The sequence below is a fragment of the Peromyscus californicus genome, unplaced genomic scaffold, assembly GCF_007827085.1.
Source record: "Peromyscus californicus insignis strain IS unplaced genomic scaffold, ASM782708v3 Scaffold_13__1_contigs__length_99412109, whole genome shotgun sequence".
In the NCBI taxonomy this organism is placed as follows: Eukaryota; Metazoa; Chordata; class Mammalia; order Rodentia; family Cricetidae; genus Peromyscus; species Peromyscus californicus.
The window spans coordinates 25,786,138-25,806,406 of record NW_026294424.1 but is presented as its reverse complement, the minus strand read 5'-3'; the positions used below and the strand labels follow the sequence as shown (position 1 = coordinate 25,806,406).

At 40.4% G+C, this 20,269-nt stretch overlaps 1 protein-coding gene across 1 annotated transcript in view; it reads left to right on the top strand.

Annotated features, from left to right (window-relative positions):
- Peli1 (pellino E3 ubiquitin protein ligase 1) overlaps positions 1-18,155 on the top strand; it is a 52,754-nt gene extending 34,599 nt beyond the window's left edge. Inside the window, exons 2-7 of the mRNA XM_052734736.1 lie at positions 6,385-6,524; positions 8,511-8,640; positions 12,006-12,107; positions 14,719-14,916; positions 15,008-15,196; positions 15,740-18,155. Of these exons, the coding sequence (XP_052590696.1) occupies positions 6,454-6,524; positions 8,511-8,640; positions 12,006-12,107; positions 14,719-14,916; positions 15,008-15,196; positions 15,740-16,306 (1,257 nt within the window). The 5' untranslated portion in view covers positions 6,385-6,453 and the 3' untranslated portion in view covers positions 16,307-18,155. The remainder of the gene's footprint in view (positions 1-6,384; positions 6,525-8,510; positions 8,641-12,005; positions 12,108-14,718; positions 14,917-15,007; positions 15,197-15,739) is intronic.
- Positions 18,156-20,269: the final 2,114 nt, after the last annotated feature.

The following is a 20,269-nucleotide window of genomic DNA, read 5'->3' as shown; positions in this document are numbered from 1 at the left end:
AATTTGCTTTGGTGTGATACCCCACTCTTCCCTTGGCTCCTTTCTTCCTCCGTTGTTTGATTTCATTTGCTGAAGTTCTTGTTGGTGGTCACTACCAGGGAGCAGGGTTGACAGACAGATCAATATACTGAACATTGAGGAATGGACAGCGGTTCAGATGGTCTCAAAGCACTAGTCAGGGTTGTCTGTCTGTTCCTAGTTTACGCTGAATTGTAACTGTTGGGGTTTGTTTTAGACAATATGCTTTCTAGTTTCCATCAGACACCATAATGGGGTGTCTTGGTTCTTAGGTGAGAACTAGCCCATTCAACCTTATCTCTGTGTCAACAGTGGTATTGGGAAACTTAAGACCGATTTCCCTCCGGAGCCTCACTCTCTCTGTTATAAACGGGAATGACTGCACCTGTGTAGTTGTGGTAGAAATTAGACAGCTCTTCCAGAGCTGTTGGAATGTAAATGACCCATCACCTTCCTGATCCACTCAGTTCCTTTGTCTAGAAAATGGAAATTAGTGAGATTTTCATATTCAATTCAGATAGCTCTTTTAAGGGTCAAATATAATGATGTTATGTGACAGCATTTTGTTAATTAGTATTCTGTGCAAGTGCAAGATAGACCTTAACCCATGAGTTGATTCAAATTGATACTCTTTTTTTACTTAAAAGGATTTTCTTGCTTTTAACAAAGTTTACTTCTAATTTTTATCAATGTGAGTCTAGGTTCAGAAGATCCCCCCCTTTTCTGCGTGCAGCATTGGTCTTGAACTCATTTTGTGGTCACCCCAACTCTACTTCCTTTGCTTCACACATTTGAAGAGACACTGTCAAAATATTTTAAATGCGTAGAAATGGTTAACTTCTATCAAGACAAGAGATTCTCCCATTCTCACTCAACTATCGGTTCTAGTCAAACAGTGAAATGCAGCTACCTTCAAAACCATTCCTTTATTAGTGCAAGGCTTAATATGAAAACTTTAAGGACAATGGTTATCTTTGTGTTAATAAGCAAATACTTTTAATACCTTTCCATGTTCTAAAAAATACACCAAAATTGGGGAAATTTCCTTTGTTAGAATAATTCTCTGATTCCCAATTCAAGATATGAGAGGTGGTTCTCAGATGGGTTAAGTGGAATAGTGAGCTGTTGGTTGGTTGGTGTTTGTTTTCTGTTTGTTTCTTGTGTTTGGCACTCATGTAACCCAGTCTAGCTCCCAACTAGTCATCCTTCTGACCTTCACTCTCACACTACCATGCCCAGTACCGTTGAGTCTTGTTGATTATCATAATTATGTATGTTACTGACCTCTAGGGATGCTCCTGAAATTCCTAAGATACAGGCCAGGCTACTACAGTATCAAAATGTTGATGGTACTGAGGCTGAAAAACCCTAGTTGAGAGGAACAAATTACATCTTTGGGGGAAGTATTCAGTGCTTTCCCGTGAGGATGCAATAAGTTACCCTTGCGAGTGCTAAGGCTCTCGGCATCTCATTTGGCTAATCTAGAAGGGTTGGAAGGGTACACATTGGTGCCCTTCGTTTATTTGGGGAAGGGGATGTGGACCTTCCTTTCCTCTACTGTTACAGTAAGCTGAAAAAACAGAGGTGCTAACTTCCAACTGTTACCTCTGACACCATTGTTCTCTTTTTGTGTAAAAAAGCTGCTTGTTCATCCTCCTGATTATAAGAGAACAGGGGATTGAGAGGACCCTTTTTGGTCCTTAGCTCTACTGGTTTCTTAAGTTGGCTCCACCACACACACACCTAAGCAGTTCTTTTTGAGTCATCCTGTTGAAATCATGCACAGTGGAACCCTAGTGAAGACTAGAAATCTGTCCCATCAGAGAAACTATATTCAGACCACGATTTTTCATTATAAAGAATTAGAATGTTTTCATGTTTTCAAGCATTCTCTTTGTCTCCGCACCACTTTAATGCCTACCCATTGCCCACTAAAATAAAAGTGATCAAAGGACTGTAAACAGCCACGCTTGTTTGATTCCTGGCTTAGTCCTACTTCGCTTTCAGAGCAGGATTTGTAGCCGTTTAGTAGGTGATAAGCAAAGGGTTGGACCCAATGTGAGTGATTAAAAACAAACAACCAACCCTGTAATATTAAAGGACAAAGATCAATTTTCCAGTTTCCTTTCTTTAGGAGATACCCGACAGTTTCACATTACAAAAAAAAGTCTGTCTTTGGGAAGACTTAATATGAAAACAAATGTCCTTTACTGTACTTTATAGAACAGATGGCTACAGACTTAGCAGTCAAACTAAAATTTAATATATTTTATGACTTTATTTTCATTTTCTCCCAACCACACCCAAAAAGTGGTACCATGCTAGAGTATGGGTTTTTTTGGGGGCGCCCCCCCCATCCTTTTCTTGGGAAGGTTAATTCCTCCCATTGAGAGCAACATGCACGATTTCCAACAATTGCACAGAGTTTCAGTTTAGCAGCTGGTGCAGCAAAGAGCCTCACTCTCTTAGCAAGGTTCTAACATTGTTTTCCGGTCTTGGAGTTAATGGTGCTGTTTACACCCTTAGTGCCAGATCACATTGGGATAGGACTGCGTACATGGGGCCAGCCATGCTAACGTAATGGCAGCAAGTAGAACTGGTAACTGAGACATTAGGACGGACATCTTGGTGCATGCATCCATTTCAAGTACTCAAATGTATAACTCAGGAATTCATTTTGAAGAATTACATATCTTAGCAGATTTAATATACATAGAGAATATTTGAAGGAAGTGGGTACAAAAGTACTGTCTAGCAACTGGGCTTGTGTTAAAAATGCTGTCCCATTATATAGACAGCGGCCTTCATGTAAAGATTCTAGCAACTTAAATTCCAACCATCAATCAACATGTGCGAGAATGCACAGAAAGAGAATTAGCTGTTGTGGCATATTTTACTTGCAGTTTAATAATGCTAATTCCATGTCAGTTGACTAAATTGAAGAAAACTTAATCTTGGATCATGTAAGTATGTAAGTAGCTGATGGTACTGGATTATTTTAGGCTTTAGAACATTAGAGATAGGAGTAGAAATTGAGTTTGAGCTTGTTCCTGTGACTGCAGATCTAGTCACTAGTAAAATTGTCCAAAATCAGGACTTCTAAGGGGTCAAAAGCAAAGTAAGAATATGTCTGATTAAAAAGAAACCTCTCCCCCCCCCCAGCTAATTTGGCCAATGATCCTAAAAAATATAAAGTGGGGGACATATGCTAGGCTTACTCTTCTTCCTGAGTTCCTTGTCTAGGCTAAAACTTGTTGCTTTGCTGTATAGCCTGTAGTGGGTCTTTCAAGGGGTCACATTGCATATCAGATAATTATTTACTACATTGCAACTCATAATGGTAGCAAAATTATGAAGTGGAAATGAAAATGATATTATGGTTGGGGCTCACCACAACAGGAGGTCACAGCACTGGGGAGGCTGAGAAGCACAGCTGTAGACTTCCTGATTACTACAGCATTGTATACGTTACTTGTAGATTCTCAGGCCAGGGCCAGGTGGCTGCTTATATTTTTTCTAGCTCCAAAACTCCCTTCTTTCTACTGTAGTTCTTTCATTTTTAGAGAAAGAGAAAACGGATTGCTTTGTCTAAAGAGCTGCAGCTAGAACACAGGCTGACACTTGCTAGCTCTGTGATACACTAATGCCAGTCAAATATGATCATTCAAATGATAGTTTCAGACTTTAGGAGGAGCCATGCTTTGCTAATACTATAATTTGGAAAATATAAAAGGAGAGGTTTTTTTCTTATTTACCTATATTTTTGCTACCCTGTTAGCTGTTCTTTCTGTTGAAAGAATTCTCTCTAGTCATTCCTTTGTGATGTGCCACTGGCAAATTGTTTAATTTTTCTCTACCTGAGAATGTCTTGATTACTTACTTCCCTCTGATTTTACTGAATACAGATTATTCTGTTGACATTTCTTACTATACAAACAAACAGCATTATATAGACTGAACAGGTTGTTTTTTATAATTTATATGTTTAGAATTATATGTATGTAATATTGTATATATGTGTGTGTGTGTATACACACACATACACATCTCAAGAATTAGAGAAATAGAGCCCATGGATTTGAAAGGTGCAAGGGGACATGTGGGAAGAATTAGAGGGGGAAAGGGAAGGGAAAGAATGATATGTTATATCTTAATTCCAATAAATAACTTTTAAAAATATATTAAGCCACTTTTTCTGGATCATGTGGGTTCTGGTGAGACATACACTGTCATTCTAATAGCTTCTTCGCTGTAGATAAAATACTGTTTCTTTTTGTTTGTTTCAAGGATCTTTTCTTCAACTTCAGTCTGTAGGACTTTTATCTCGGTGCAGATATCTGGGTATAGCACAAATCCTAATTGGTCTTAATAATAAAAGCCTGGAGCCAGATAGTGGGGTAAATGATAAAAGATCAGTAAAGGAGCCAGCCACCAGAGAGACTCTTACCTCTACCGAGTCCTCAGCCTGAAAGGGCTGAGCTCCTGTCTCCTCCTGCCTTATATTCCTCTCTGCCCAGCCATATCACTTCGTGTCTCCACCTCCCTAGTGCTGGAATTAAAGGCATGAGATCCCAAGGACTGAGATCAAAGGTGTGTGCCACCACTGCCTAGCTCTTTCTTTTAGACTGAATCAATCTTGTGTAGCCCAGGGTGGCCTCGAACTCACAGATTTCTGTCTGCCTCTGCCTCCCAGAGTGTTGGGATTAAAGGTGTGTGCCACCACTGCCTGGCCTCTATGGCTAACTAGTGGCTAGCTCCACACTCTGATCTTCAGGCAAGCTTTATTTGTTAGATCACAAACAAAATATCACCACATCTGGGTTATCTTGGGACAGGATTGTTTAGTTTCTTGAATCTGTAGTTTTATTTCTCGTCTCATTTGTTGTCTTCAGACATTATTTCTTTGAGTGTTGTTTGCGGTCTGCACTTTTTCATCTTGAGTTCCAGTGATGCAAACGTTAGGTCTTTTGCTGTAGTTCCACAGACCCAGAAGCACTGTCTCACTCTTGTCCAGCCTGCCTAATAAGCTTTTTATTGTGGTTTGATGTTTCTTAGTTCAGAGAGTTCCACGTTGTATCTTCTGTGTGTTCTCTGAGATCTTGTACTTTGTCCCACTGTCCCAGATGTGCTGGTAATTGCTTATTGGAGCATTTTGCCATGGCTGCATCTGACTCTTTGTTGGGTAAGTCTTGGTTTTGTCTTCATCTGTTGGTTACCTCTTCTGAGTTGTAAATCTTTTGGTTCTTGATATGTTGGAGTGGTATGTTGAAACCTGGACGTTTCAGATTGTTTTGAGACTGTATATTATCTAAACCTTCTGTTTGCACTGCCATTTCCTGACACTGCTTTGTCAGGGTAGTGGGGTCTTCCTGTGACTGACAGACGAAAGTCTAGGTTCCCCGCTCAGCCTCTGTTGGCAGGTCGGGGGAAGGATCCTTATTACTGCTGAGTGCATGTGAGAGTCATCCATGTAGTCTCCAGTGGTGTCACCGGGGCTGAGTGAGAGTGTGCTTGTCCACCAAAGTAAGAGTCTTGGATTCGTCCTAAGCCTGCATTAACACTATCCGACTAGGACTTTCTGTCTCTTTTGCGGTTACAGTGGTTGTCAAGGCTCCCACTGAGTGCTGGCTGGTGAGAATGGGGCAGTTTCGGCAGTATTGGCTGCAGTAGAACAGTTATGGTCAAAGCTTTCTGTCTTACCAAGCTGCTACTTTATTATTCCTTTAAACAGAAAGTAAGCTTTTGTTTGTTTTTGTGTATGCTAGTTCATATTTCCAGGTTGCTGGCTTTCTCGGTTGCACATCTGGCATGTATTAGCCAAAGAGAGCACAGGGAATTCACTATAATATTGTTCCTTGGATCCTGAGTCCCTGCTGTTCAGCCTTTCTCAGCTCTTTGTGTCTTCTTGACTGTTCCTGCATGTGCCATGCTGTGCATGTGGAGGTCAGAGGACAGTCCAGTCGGCAGCAGTCGCTTCTTGCCCTTCACCGTATGGGGTCCCGGATCAAACCAGGTCCTCAGGCTTGCTGACAAGCACCTTTACCAGCTGAGCCGTCTGACCAGACCCCTCCCTTAACAGGTTAAAAAAAAAAAAACCTTCATATTTTCGTATATTATTATCTCCAGGGTCTTAATTATACTTTGTAGAAATAATAGGGAAATGTATAAGTACTTTCTGTAAAGTGGCAGACAGCCAGATGTACATTTGACTTTTTGTGTCAAATACAGAACCATTATCAAGGGACATCACACACTGTTTATTTCATGTGATTTGCGTAATGTGCCCACAAAGACTGTTGGGAAATAATGTCTTTATTTAAACTGGAATAACTGTTCATGTTATTAACAAAAACTATTTCTTTCTAGGAAATAATGCAAAAGGTGTCTCAAGGCTCCTGACCAGTGAACAAAGATTTGAGAAAGACAGCCAAGCTCATGTTTTCTCCTGATCAAGAAAACCATCCTTCCAAAGCCCCAGTGAAATATGGTGAACTCATTGTCTTAGGGTAAGATCTCTGCGTGATGAGACATAAAACAGGATGATGTGGTGATTTGGGTCTCTAGGTTAGAATTGTTGTTAAGTTGTGTTTAAGAATTTATGCTTTACTACTTCCAGAAGAATTTAAAGCTAATGATGGCCCCAGTTTAAGGAATCCCTAATGCCCATATTCATGCCCTTCTTCTAAGGGTTGAAATCCTGAATGAGGGGCTAGAGAGATGGCTCAGGGATGACAGTAACAGCACTTACTGCTCGTAACTTCCAGTGGACCTGAATCCTGTTTCCAGCACCCACATCAGGAAGCACAGTGTCTGTAACTCCAGACCAAAACAATTCAACATGAATAAAATCTGTTTTAAAGTACTGAATAAGCTTTACCTTGTCCTACCCTAGAAATGGAGCTTGTATTTTTTGTCTTGTCCTTTTGAAAATTTTTTGTTAGCTACTTGGTCAACTTTACCCAAAGCCCCCTTTCCCTCTCCTGTTAGTCGTTGTGTCCCTTGGTCTGTATTCACTTGTTCTTTTGCCTTCTGGGGCAGTGTTAGTTTGTGCAGAAGAACAGCTTTGTACAGACCTATGGGAGCAGTAAACGACTCTCATGCACGGCGTCTGAGCATCCATTTGCACAGTTACATTATTCACCTAAACTCCCAGAAAAGCATCTGAAGAGTGGAGAATAGGTGATGCCATTATTCCCGTTATTTAATCTAAACTTAGAAGAACTGTAAAACCCAAGTATAGTCTGTTAACTAAGAAGTCGAGAAGCTGAAAATTATGAAATGTCCTGTCCACCTGGTTCTTACTTTTTTCCCTACATATCTGGTGCTCTACACTTTGTAATGCCTTTGAGAATCAGACTTTTTTAAAAACTTAGCATGTGTGGGTATTTTGCCTGCATGTATGTCTGTGCACCACATGCACGCCTGATGCCCAGTGCCCACAGAGGCCAGAAGGCAACTTTGAGTTCCTTGGGACTGGAGTTACAGAAGGTTGTGAACTGCCATGTGAGTGATGGGAATCGAACCTGGGCTCTCTGGAAAAGTAACCAGTGATCTTAACTGCCAAACAACCTCACCAATTCCTATTTATGACTTCTTCACCAGAGGTCATAGGTCACAGGTCCCACTGTTTCTCCCAGCAGTGCTAGTGGTATTGGAAGAACAGGTCAGCTGTACTGGCCAAACTCAAACCAAACTTATGTTGGATGTGATGGCACATTCCTGCAACCCCAGCATAACCTCATATAGTAACCACAGCATTACAGCTTTGGGTTGACTTTTAGAAAACTAATTGCTTTAGGCCTGTTTAATATACCAGGTTTTTGTTTGTTTGTTTGTTTGTTGAGTATAGGATTAAAATGCTGTATAAGATAGAATTCAGTAGTGCCTGGTTGTGGCACATACCCAGATATGTTTGTTTGTTTTTCTTTTTTTCCCCAGTTTTTTATTTCTATTTCTTACTTACCTGCTTGCCCTTGAGGTTTACATGTGCTGTAGAGAAATGATTGGAAGACTGAAGCAGCAGAAGTAGGTTTAATCACTAACTGGGAAAGAATTCAGTTGGACAGGAGATGGCAACACATCAGTGTTCTATTCAGGTAGCTAGAATTTAACAAATCCAGACACTCCTTATTTCAAAAGGTCAGCTTTCAAAGTGTTGGGTTTACAATTAGAGATTCTGTTTCAATTAATGCTATAAAAAAATTACCTTAAAAAGTACAGTCACAAGGAATCCAATACCCTGTTACTTACTTCTTGCTTATATGGATAACTCAAAGCTGTGTATACTACTTCTCTGCGGCTTGAAACACAGCTAGAAAGAATCTCTTCTTGTTTCATACCCAAGCAGCTGGTCTGAAGATCAGCAGTTGCTAGAAGGAATTTGAGGTAATTAAATGAAAATTAAATATACATGTAAGGCAAACTATAGCCTTTGTTTTATGATTTTGTAATCCTTCAAAGAGATCAACTAAACTGCTTTTCTTTCCTACCAGGTATAATGGGTCTCTCCCAAACGGCGATAGAGGAAGGAGGAAAAGTAGGTTTGCTTTGTTTAAAAGACCTAAGGCAAATGGGGTGAAGCCCAGCACTGTGCATATTGCATGTACTCCTCAAGCTGCCAAGGTAAGAGAAAGTTCTACAGAAGTGAATTGGAAAATTGAACCATTCTTGTGTGTGGTCTGTATTCTCAAGTTCTCACATTCCTGTTTCAAATTTCTCCTTTCGTTTGGAAGAGCCTTTGGAAACATGTTATTTGAAAGGCAGCCAAATGGAATTGCCTCTTTCTCTGCCCACCCCTCTCCCCCTTAATGACAGACCAGGGGCAGGTAGGAATTAGAAGAAAATATTTCCAGTCCCTAAGGCTCTGTGAGTCCTCTGGTTTTTATTTTGTTCTTGGTTATGACATTCATAGATTCTGCCCTAGTACCTTGTACACGAGTAGACCTCAGCAACCATTGGATGAAATGAAAATTAAATATACACGTAAGGCAAACAGTGGAAGCATGTTCTCAGCTGGACCTAATGCTTCTCACGCTCCAGGCCTTGTTAATCCTCCTAGGACCTTTAAGACACTGGGCCTTCTTAGACTGATGGACGTGGAGGAAGTTTTGAATCTTCATCTTCCCTTGAAATTCCTCTCCAGTTTATAACACAAACTGAATTCGGTTATGTGGTATCCAGATAAAATCATTTACAGAGATCCTTGACTTTTGGAGGTATCAAGAGCTAAGCAGCCCTAGGGTACACATGAACATTGCAGCATCTGTGGTTAAATGTATGGTTAAACAAATGAGATACATTAAAGCTGGTTATGTGGTTGTTTTAGGTGCATAGTCCCGACATTAATTAGATTCCAGCCTTGTTTTATATCCAGCTTGGATATCAAGCCTTGATTTGGCCTCTCCCTGATCACTATTTGAGAGCTAGTGAGTGTGGGAAGGGCTGTTCTTTCTAGGGTGTTTCCTCTTGCTCCTGTGTAGAGAAGGATTATGTTTAGTGGGTGGCGGCAGCTCAGTCTCAGGTGCTCTTTGTAGTGTTTACCCATGGAAGTGCTCTCGGAATTTGGAATATACCAGTTCTTAATTATGAAGGCTGTCTCACATGTTACAAGATATTTAAGTCCTTGGTTCCATATGCACTAAAAGTCAGTTCATCACTAACATCATCGTGACAGCCAAAAGCATTTAAATGTTTTCAGATGCCTCTTACTATATAATACCTCTGATTGAGGAGCACTGTCAAGGGAAATACATATAATCCACTTGTAAAGCACTTTCTCATTTTATGTGTGTGCATGCATGTACGGATATGCAAGCATGTTTGTGTGTGTGCCTGTGAAGGCCAGAGGTCAACCCCCGGTGGCTTCCTCAGTCATCCTCCATCTTGTCTTTTGAGTCAGGGTCTCACTGAACATGGAGGTCGTTGATCAAGATGGACTGGCTGGCCAGTGAGCTTGAGGTGTCCTCCTGCCTCTGCATCTCAAACACTGAACTGTCAACTCAAGCCCTGCTCTCTCAATTTTTGTATATTATCTTGTCCTTCATATTTTCATTGTTAGTTCCCTTTTAAGCAAGAAAAATCTCAGGGATTGAAAATTGATGAGTGTCAATTCTTAAATTTTTTGACATATCATGAAGAAAATTTAATTTTTTATAAATGTCTGGCAGCATCTAGGATGGATTTAAACCCTGACTTTCACTGAGACTCAGACTTACCCTGTTGTAGTTTATTCCTGTGTGTTCGAACCTAACACATCAACTACAACAAAGCTAACTTTTCCTTGGCATGTGGCACACACCTGTAACCTCAGTGCTCCCGAGGCTAAAGAAGGATGGAGAGTTGGAGACCAACGTGGGCAACACCTTGAGACCCTGTCCTCTTTCCTTGCTCCCCTAAAAAAAAAATTCCAGAAGTTAGCCATTATTTGAAAATGTATTCTCTTAATATAAAATTTCTGTAGATTTTAAAACATGAAACAATTATACTTATGAATACATAAATAAATATGTAGTAAGACATGAACACCATGCTTGTAAATTATCTATGCTGCACTCATGAGGCTGGACACCTCGAGAGAAAGGAGCATAGAAAGGGGCATGTGGGTGGCCTCAGTTACTTAGAAGAAGAGAACTGACTCCCACAAGTCGTACTCTGATTCCTATCTGTGTGCATGAGCATGTGAACACAGTCACAAACGAATAAATAACATTTGTGCCCAAGACAAAGTCTGATTGATTGCCCACACCTACATAATCCCAGCACATAGAAAACCAAGGAAGATCCAGAGTTCAAAACCAGTCTACAATTACATAGTGAGGTCTAGGTCATCCTGAGCTACATAAGACAGGATTTAAAAACAAAAACAAAAACAAAAAAAAAGGAAAAGGAAGTCAGGTATGGTAACACGCACCTGTTGTAATCTCCACACTCCATAGAAACTGAGACAGGATTTCAAGTTTAAGGCCAGCCTGGGATGTATAGCCTAACTCTCTCAAAACAAATAAAAACACAGAAGCCTATTATGGTGGTGGCACACGCCTTTAATGCCAGCACTCAGGAGGCGGAGGCAGGTGGTTCTCTGTAAATTAGAGGCCAGCCTGGGCTACAGAGTGAGTTCCAGGACAACCAGGGCTATGTAAAGAGATCCTGTCTCAAAATAGTCACAAACAAGTGAGATGGTATACTGACATTTTTAAGCTTTGTTAAAACCTGGTAGTTGTGCATAGGTATTTAATAGCTTTAGATATTTGAAAATTAATTTCTTTAATATTAAAACTTCAGAAGGCCTTACCTATTACAGACTAACTAAAAGATGAAAACAAGCATCTCCCCCTTTTTGCTGTTTACTCTTGTGTCTTGTCTCTGTTTTCCTTTTGTACAGCCTGTTTCTCTGTCCTTTGTAGTAACCAGGGTTTCCCTTCCGGTGTTAGCTTCACCTCATCGTCATAGGAAGCCCGAAAGGAAGACCAACAGTGGACTTCCCTTAGGATAAGTCGAATGAGGGCCATCGTTGGTGCATCTGTTTCCTCCTGCAATGTTTAATCATCCTATAAACTTTTCTGTGTCTGGTCCAGCGTACCATAATCACTTGTCATCTGTAGGGTTATAGAATGAGCTGATAATTCTGGCTTAACTGTATAATTCTTTATGTCACTTTAAAAGTGAGTTTCTTTTTTTTTCCTTATCAGAGAAATACTGGGGGTTGCTTTCAGTTTCTACTTGGTATTTGATTTTAATTCCCTTATAATGTAAAGTACTTTTAAGTGAAACACAGATTTTTAAGAGTTTAAAATGTATGTTTTTATTCTTAACTATGAAGAAGTGTTCTCTAACCCTGAGCCTGAGGAAGCCACAGTCACAGTTGAAGTTCTACAGAGTTTCTGGCCTCTGCCCTGAACTCCAGGAGGGGATATATGTGTGTGACATACATTAGTGAAGAGAGTGCTGACCGACTGACCGCTCATCTGCTGTTAACCTTTCATCCACAGGCAATAAGCAACAAGGATCAGCACAGCATATCGTACACGTTATCTCGGGCCCAGACGGTGGTGGTGGAGTATACTCAGGACAGCAACACTGACATGTTCCAGGTATTCAACATGAAGCTTTTCTTTAACAGTGAAAACAGTAAAAAATCTATTGTCAGTGACTTGGCTTGATTAGATGAACTATTATCATACTTTCATCATGTATCGTTTAAAATATGTACTGATTTTTGAAACCTCAGATCTAAAAAGTCATTGTGTTATGGTGTAAAGATGGACCTTGAAGCTGGAGAGTTGCCTTAAGGGTTCAGAGCACTTGCTACTCTTGCAGAGGACCCAGGTTTGGTTTCTAGCACCCACATTAGGTCACCACATAGGGTGCCTTTGACTCCATTTCCAGAGGATCTGACATCTCTTCTGGCCTCACATGGTGTGTGTACATACATGCAGGCACTCACACATACACATGAAATAAAAATAAAATATAAAAGAAGAGAGAGAGAGAGATGTGCTCTGGGGTCTGAATTCCTGGTAAACATCTCTTAGCTACCCTGTGCCTCCCCCTCCTCCTCCTCTGTAAAGTGCAGAGAACAGTTCTCCCTCAGGACTGTTAAGAGGCTTAAGTGAGTGTGTGCATGTAGCATGTGCAGATCTGAGCCAGCTGTCTAGTAAACTCTTAGTAAATGTTAGTTGCTTTTATTCCAAACAAGAAACGCAGAAACCTTCTGCACATACTTTGAACTTTTTATTGCCCCCACCTCCTACCTTCCTTAAGCAACGAAAAGTCCAGGCGATTTCTGTTTACATCAACTGTAGGAATTTGTTTCAAAGCACACATCTGGTCAAAGCTGCTGTTTAATAAAAGCCTCTGCCTTTGGCTCCCATTCAATCTGGTCCTGGTACTTATTTGTATATGCTGATAGATTATAGAGCAGTGAAGCCCAGAGACATAAAGTCTTGATATTTTCTCGCTTAATATTAGGTTTTCTAAAAAAGCTTAACTAGAATTGACTATTATCAATCAATTAAAATTATTGTTCCAATTAATGTTTTCATTTTTCTTTATAATACTAAATGAAAAGCCATAAAGATGTACTTAATTTTGATCATTAGCAGAATACGTTTGAGGCTGATCTCTTGTCTAGCTCTGTAAATGAGATTAGATTTATTTTTTAAGAATAGTATTGCTGAGCAGTGGTGGCGCACGCCTTTAATCCCAGCTTTCGGGAGGCAGAGCCAGGCAGATCTCTGTGAGTTTAAGGCCAGCCTGGTCTACAGAACAAATTCCAGAAACCCTGTCTTGGAGAAAAACAAAACAAATCTGACCATGATTAATAGGACTTCTGACAGTAACCAGTGAAAGGCATTCTGGGGGGAAAAAAAAGAATGCATAAAGTGTGTAGAAGATTGACAATTCTACTTATAGCTAGAACATGGTACATAGAAATAACAGGATATTAGTTTGGATTGACTTTTTTAAGGCAGCTCTTGAGTCCACCTCTATCTCCTCTGGAAAAGTAAAAACCATATACTGTAGCACAGAGTTGTAATTCCAGTTACTTGGGAAACTGAGGCAGGAGGAGGTAGAGTTCTAGGCCATCGTGGACTATATAGGTAACCCCCCCCACACACACACACACACATAAAGGCATCCCATTTGTTTGTAGAGTTGGTATTTTCTACATGCCATCATTAAGATGTATAATACGTTAAAGAACCGAAGACTTCTGAACGTTTCCACTAAAGCCAGTGACACTTTGTCATCTGTTTCATTCATTCCTTTTTCCCCCCCTTCCACTTTCAAGATGCAAGGAACTTGCTTACTAGCTAGTGCTTTAAAGATAGTTTACCCTGACACCTGCCTCCCAAGGACTCCAGCTAGAAATGAAAAAGTACCAAGGTATATGACAGATCCTACAGCCTACATAGAGAATTCTTTTTCTGTGCTTCCTTGGGGGACCTTGAAACAAAGTACCTTTGAAGTACTGTTCTTTGAAGTTTGGTTATTTGATGTCTCAATTCTTATCAGAGTAAGTGGTTAGAGGAGAGGCTTGTTGCTAAGAACAAGCACAACCAAAAGCAAACACTGACAGCTGCTAACCTAACACAGAGGTGGGGAACTGTTACAGACTCAGAGCAAGGCTGTATGTACGGCCATTAACCTAACACAGAGGTGGGGAACTATTAGAGCAAGAGCAAGGCTGTATGTACGGCCATTAACCTAACACAGAGGTGGGGAACTGTCAGAGAGACTCAGAGCAAGGCTGTATGTACAGCCATTAAAAGGGTCAGTGTTCGTGTACAGCTTCTGAACACAGCAGCAGTTTAGATTTATTTAAATGATGTTCTGGAGTCGTCATAAAAGATTGTCATGTTCAGTGTATTCTGTTAAGGTGGGGTAGTATATGGTAGATATACTTCTACCTTAAAAAGGTTAAAGCCCAGGCCACCTAAGAACCTCAGCCACATTGGATTCTCTATTTTCTGAGGGTCTCGGAAATTCCATCATAAGTTCCCACTTAATTCTGTACTCCAAGTGACTGCTGTATCAGAGAGTGACAGATTAGTTTTCAAAGGTGTAGATGTCCCCAGAGTTAAGTATTGTAAGTTTGAGCTTTAGAAATTTCAGAGGCTTAATGTTTTTATCGTATCCCTTTCTAAATGGAGTCTCCTGTGTTCTTTGAATTAAGTTATATGTTCTTTTTTTTCCCTTTAGATTGGTCGGTCAACTGAAAGTCCTATTGATTTTGTGGTAACTGACACAGTCCCTGGAAGTCAGAGTAATTCTGACACGCAGTCAGTACAAAGCACTATCTCAAGGTTTGCCTGTAGGATCATATGTGAGCGCAATCCCCCCTTTACAGCTCGGATTTATGCTGCAGGATTTGATTCATCAAAAAACATCTTTCTTGGGGTAAAAAGCTTGTTTTCCTAATACATTCTTTTATACAAGTTTCTATTTCCAAATTACACATGAATAGAGACTCACTACACTGTCTTTATAGGAAAAGGCTGCCAAATGGAAGACATCTGACGGGCAGATGGACGGCTTGACCACTAATGGTGTTCTTGTGATGCATCCCCGCAATGGATTCACAGAAGACTCCAAGCCTGGAATATGGAGAGAAATATCAGTATGTGGAAATGTATTCAGTCTGCGAGAAACCAGATCAGCCCAACAGAGAGGAAAGATGGTAAATACTTCTGTGTAGCTTCTTTTTACAGCAATAAACATAGGATGAGTTGAACTGGACTCGTGTGTGTGTGTGTGTGTGTGTGTGTGTGTGTGTGTGTGTGTGTATTAGTTTTTGCAGCTCTTAGACATATTCCTGACACACGAAAACTAAGACCATCAAACACTGACTTCTAAACACTAATTCTAGAGGATGGTGTTTTGTTTCAGTTAGGAAAGATTAAACATCTATTCTTTGTGTGTATGTCTTTGACTATACGTAACTAATTAAAAATAACTAAGTTTGTTGATTAGCCAGATAATTAAATCATAAGTTATCTTTTGGCTTGAAAGAGAGAAGTTACTATTCAATGTGTTATTATTGATTTTCAAATTTAGCATTTTTCCTAACTTCTGCTAAAATTTCTATTTCCACATTCCACACAAATAGAAACTTCCTTAAGTCTAGCAGGTAACCCTGGAAGGTCCCTGTCTTGTTAGGACTTCCTGAAGATCTAGTGTAAAACACAATAGTAAATGTGGTTTGGATTCTTGTCTCCTTCAGGTGGAAATCGAAACCAATCAGCTACAAGATGGCTCCTTAATTGACCTTTGTGGTGCAACCCTGCTTTGGCGTACTGCAGAAGGCCTTTCCCACACGCCTACTGTGAAGCACTTAGAAGCTTTAAGACAGGAAATCAACGCAGCACGCCCTCAGTGCCCTGTAGGCTTCAACACACTAGCCTTTCCCAGTATGAAGAGGAAAGATGTTGTAGATGAAAAACAACCGTGGGTATATCTGAACTGCGGCCATGTTCATGGTTATCATAACTGGGGGAACAAGGAAGAACGTGACGGAAAAGACCGTGAATGTCCTATGTGTAGGTCTGTTGGTCCCTATGTCCCTCTGTGGCTTGGATGTGAAGCTGGATTTTATGTGGACGCCGGCCCTCCCACCCATGCCTTTAGCCCTTGTGGGCACGTGTGTTCCGAAAAGACAACGGCCTATTGGTCCCAGATCCCACTTCCTCATGGTACTCACACTTTTCACGCAGCCTGTCCCTTTTGTGCACATCAGTTGGCTGGTGAACAAGGCTATATCAGACTTATTTTCCAAGGACCTCTAGACTAACAGCTGTCTCTAGGACTACATTATATAAGTTTATAAGCTAAGTGAGTTGGGTGTTCCGACCCATTGTCCATGTAAGTTTCTCTGCTCTGGTCATTTGCATTAAGATGAAGAATTTTTTTAAATATTTATAATAGCAATTTCTGAGAAAAATCTGGGAAACTCAAGCAAAGGAATTTTTGAAAGTTCCAGACTTCTGAATTCTGAGTTTTGAAAATATATTTTGAGGAGAAAAAGACATAGTCTAATTTGATGCCTTCGTTTTAGTGTTTTTGAATCACCATCCATCCTCAGTGTTGAGTTGTTATGTATAACTGAGGGTCTGTTGGTTCAAACTATGTTAGTTTACAATTTGTTGCAAACATTGTAAAATACAGCAACATGTATATTAATTTTTTTCTATTTATCTTTATCATAGAAAATACCTTAGGATGTCGTGATAGAATAGCATGGTATCGATGGTGTCACACACTTCCGGTGTGAATGGTAGTTTAGTGGGCACATCGCTCAAGGATTTGCAAAGTTAAGGAGAAGACAAGAGAGCTTCCTTCCCCCGGGCCCGTGTGAGTAGGGAATTTGATGAATTAGAGTATTTCATAAAACCAGATTCACATTAATTACCATTGTCTAAGAGGTGTTTGTTTTTAACCACATTGAAGTTCATCGGAAAACATTTTTTTCTTAACGTTTCTCTCAAGTGTAGTACTATAACAAAAGCTAATGCTAAGAGACATTTTATATGCTCCTTTGAATATGCAATCTAATCTAGATGATCTATTTTTCTCCCATGGTAACTGATCTGTTTTTAGTGCCAGCGACATTTGGCAAGTTTATTTTTTTGGATATAAACTGTGGTTCATCTGTTCACTGTTTCTAAAAAAAAAAAAAAGAAAAAAGAAAAAAATCCTATGAGAAAGTACATAAATTAACAAGAAATTAACAAGAAAAGAAAATTACTTGATTTGCTTTTAGAAAAATGAAATAAAAAGTGTTTTGTTAATTACTCTGTATTTGGATTATTCCAGACATTAGAAACCCAGAGCTCCAGAGGGTTGAGTGACAGTAGTTACCTCCTTTTAACCCAGCAGACCAGCCTTAACTGTGGGCCTGACTCCTGAGGGCAGTGGCCGCAGTGTGACTCTGAAGTGTTGGGTCGTCTGAAGGCGAGGGGCAGCAGTGGAGGACGCACTGCAGGCCCTCTCGTTCTCTAATTCCAGTGTGTGCTTTGCAAGACAGTCTCTTCTCACCCCAGCCTTTGTTAAATGCAGCAGAAGTACGAACAGTTGCACTCCATCAAACCCTTGTAACACTCGTAGAAGTCAGTATCCATTAGATTAGACAGAGTCATCTTTCAGTCTTTTGATTTCTTTTCCTTTAGTTTGAAAAAATTGTATAATACTTAATTGACTATTGTCAAATTTTCATATGTGGTAGTATAGCTTTAATTTATCTTACTACATCAATGTTTTGATTTGGGTTTTTTGTTTTTATTTTTTGTTTTTTTTTAAGTAAAACAAAAAAGTCACTTAGAAGCCATGAACTGTTTTACTTTATTTGATTGTCAAAATTCTTTGTTTTGAAAATGATCATTTGGGTTCACTCAGGAAATGCATGTCAAGAAATTTGTATTATAAGTTAGCTGTGATGTATCAGTAACTGCTGGTTATTACCCTTTTTTCAAAGAAGTTTAATTGATTTTGAAGTCTTCTAGTCACATGCTTTGTGACTAATGCAAGGAAATGGAGTCCTGTGTTGTGTTTGTTCTTGTTATTTCTGTTGAGGCTATATATTGTAGCTTAATTTTTATTTGCAATTAATTTATTCAAACTAAGTAAATACTTTTCAAAATAGATATTTGAATTTGTCTCTGTGGGTTCCTTTTTGCACAGCTGAGAATGGGAAGCCAGAAGTGATAAATCTACTGCAGACTAAACAGGTCTGCCCCACTCTTGTGACGCAGTCTTGTTACATACATAGGAGTTTGCATTGGATGGACACTAGGTCTCTGGTTCTCTAGGTTAGGCCTGTTAGAGAGCTAGCCACTGAGCTGCCTGAATTGTGCTCCTGATGATAATGGTTCTGTGTTCTTCCCGGAAGCCATGAATTTTCCCTCCTATCAGCTAAGAAATAAAATAAAACATGGCTCATTTTCTATGAAACTCAAGTCTTTAAAACTCAGGAAATAAAAATCATTAATCAGGTGTTTTTGTTTAAGCACTGTGAATGGTAGTTCTGTTTCTTTGGCGATGCCATACTTACTCATCTGTATTAAAAGAATTTCAGAACTGGGCAGTGGTGGCGCACGCCTTTAATCCCAGCACTCAGGAGACAGAGCCAGGCAGATCTCTGTGAGTTCAAGGTCACCCTGGTCTATAGAGCAAGATCCAGGACAGGCACCAAAACTACACAGAGAAACCCTGTCTCGAAACACCAAAAAAAAAAAAAAGAATTTCAGGGACTGGACAGGTAGAGCAGTGGTCAAGAGCACTTTTGCTGCTCCTGCAGAGGATGGGAGTTTCACTCAGCACCCACGTCAGGTGGCTTACACCACCTTTGACTGCCTCCAGGGAATCCAGTGCCCTCTTCTGACCTCTGGGGGTGCCTGCACATGTGCAAACACATGCACATAAAAATAAACCTGGCCAAGTGGTGGTGGCAGTGCACAGCTTTAACCCCAGCACTTGGGAGGCATAGACAGGTGGGTCTTCTAGTTTGAGGCCAGCCTGGTCTACAGAGTGGGTTCCAGTACAGCCAGGACTACACAGATCTGCAAAGAAGTAAAGAAATGTCCATATTTTGGGCAAGGGAAAAACGGTTATGTGTACTTTTCCTAAATGAACTCTCAAGAGGGTAACCCTTAAGTCTTGTTGCATCAAAGTGGTCTTTGTATTCAGAAGGCCCTTAATCTGAAAGGCATTCCATTCCCATTCATGCAGCACGTTCTGGGTCATGAAGGGCAGTTAGATAGTTGTCAGTATCTTTGCCAGGTTACCCCATCCTACCCGTTCCAGATTACCCTGTTGTAGCTTGAGTTTTCCTGCCTGGCCCACAGTCAGGACAAATCTCTGTCACCCGCCAGTCCCACAGCAGCTCAGACCCGACCAAGTAAACACAGAGACTTATATTGGTTACAAACTGTATGGCTGTGGCAGGCTTCTTGCTAATTGTTCTTATAGCTTAAATTAATCCATTTCCATTAATCTATACCTTGCCACATGGCTCGTGGCTTACCAGCATCTTCACATGCTGTTTCTCATCATGGCGGCTGGCAGTGTCTCTCTGACTCAGCCTTCCACTTCCCAGCTTTATTCTCCTCCTTGTCCCACCTATACTTCCTGCCTAGCCAATGGCCAATCAGTGTTTTATTTATTGACTAATTAGCAACACATTTGCCATACAGAACATCCCACAGCACCCTGTCCTACCTGTACCGGGTTTATCCATCCTACCTGTACCAGGTTACCCCGTCCTACCCTTTCCAGGTTACCCCATCCTACCTGTACCAGATTTTCCTATCCTACCCATACCAGGTTATCCCATCCTACCAATTCCAGGTGGTACTGGAGATCAGAAGTTAAGGCCTACACATGCCTGGCAAGCATTCTCCCATGAGAACTGTATAATACCAACTCCTTTTGAAGCTATAATTGCTTGCTTTGCTCTTAGAAAAATCTTCTGGAACAGGGTAAAAATAAATAATTATGCAAATAAATAATTACATCTAACATTTGAGTATTCCCCTCAGGATATTTTGGGATCCATGAGTAATAATGACTCTGACATAGACTGAGGGCGCCAGTAGGTATCTGTTCAATTTTCCTCTTAAGTTTATAAAAACATTCAGAACTGTGGCTCTTCACCTCAGTGCATCTTGTGCTGCCAGCTTTAGAGACAACTGGTCACTCCCACTGCTTTTTCTTTATGCTGGAAGCATTAACCCTGTAGCAGATCAGATCAGCAGGGCTC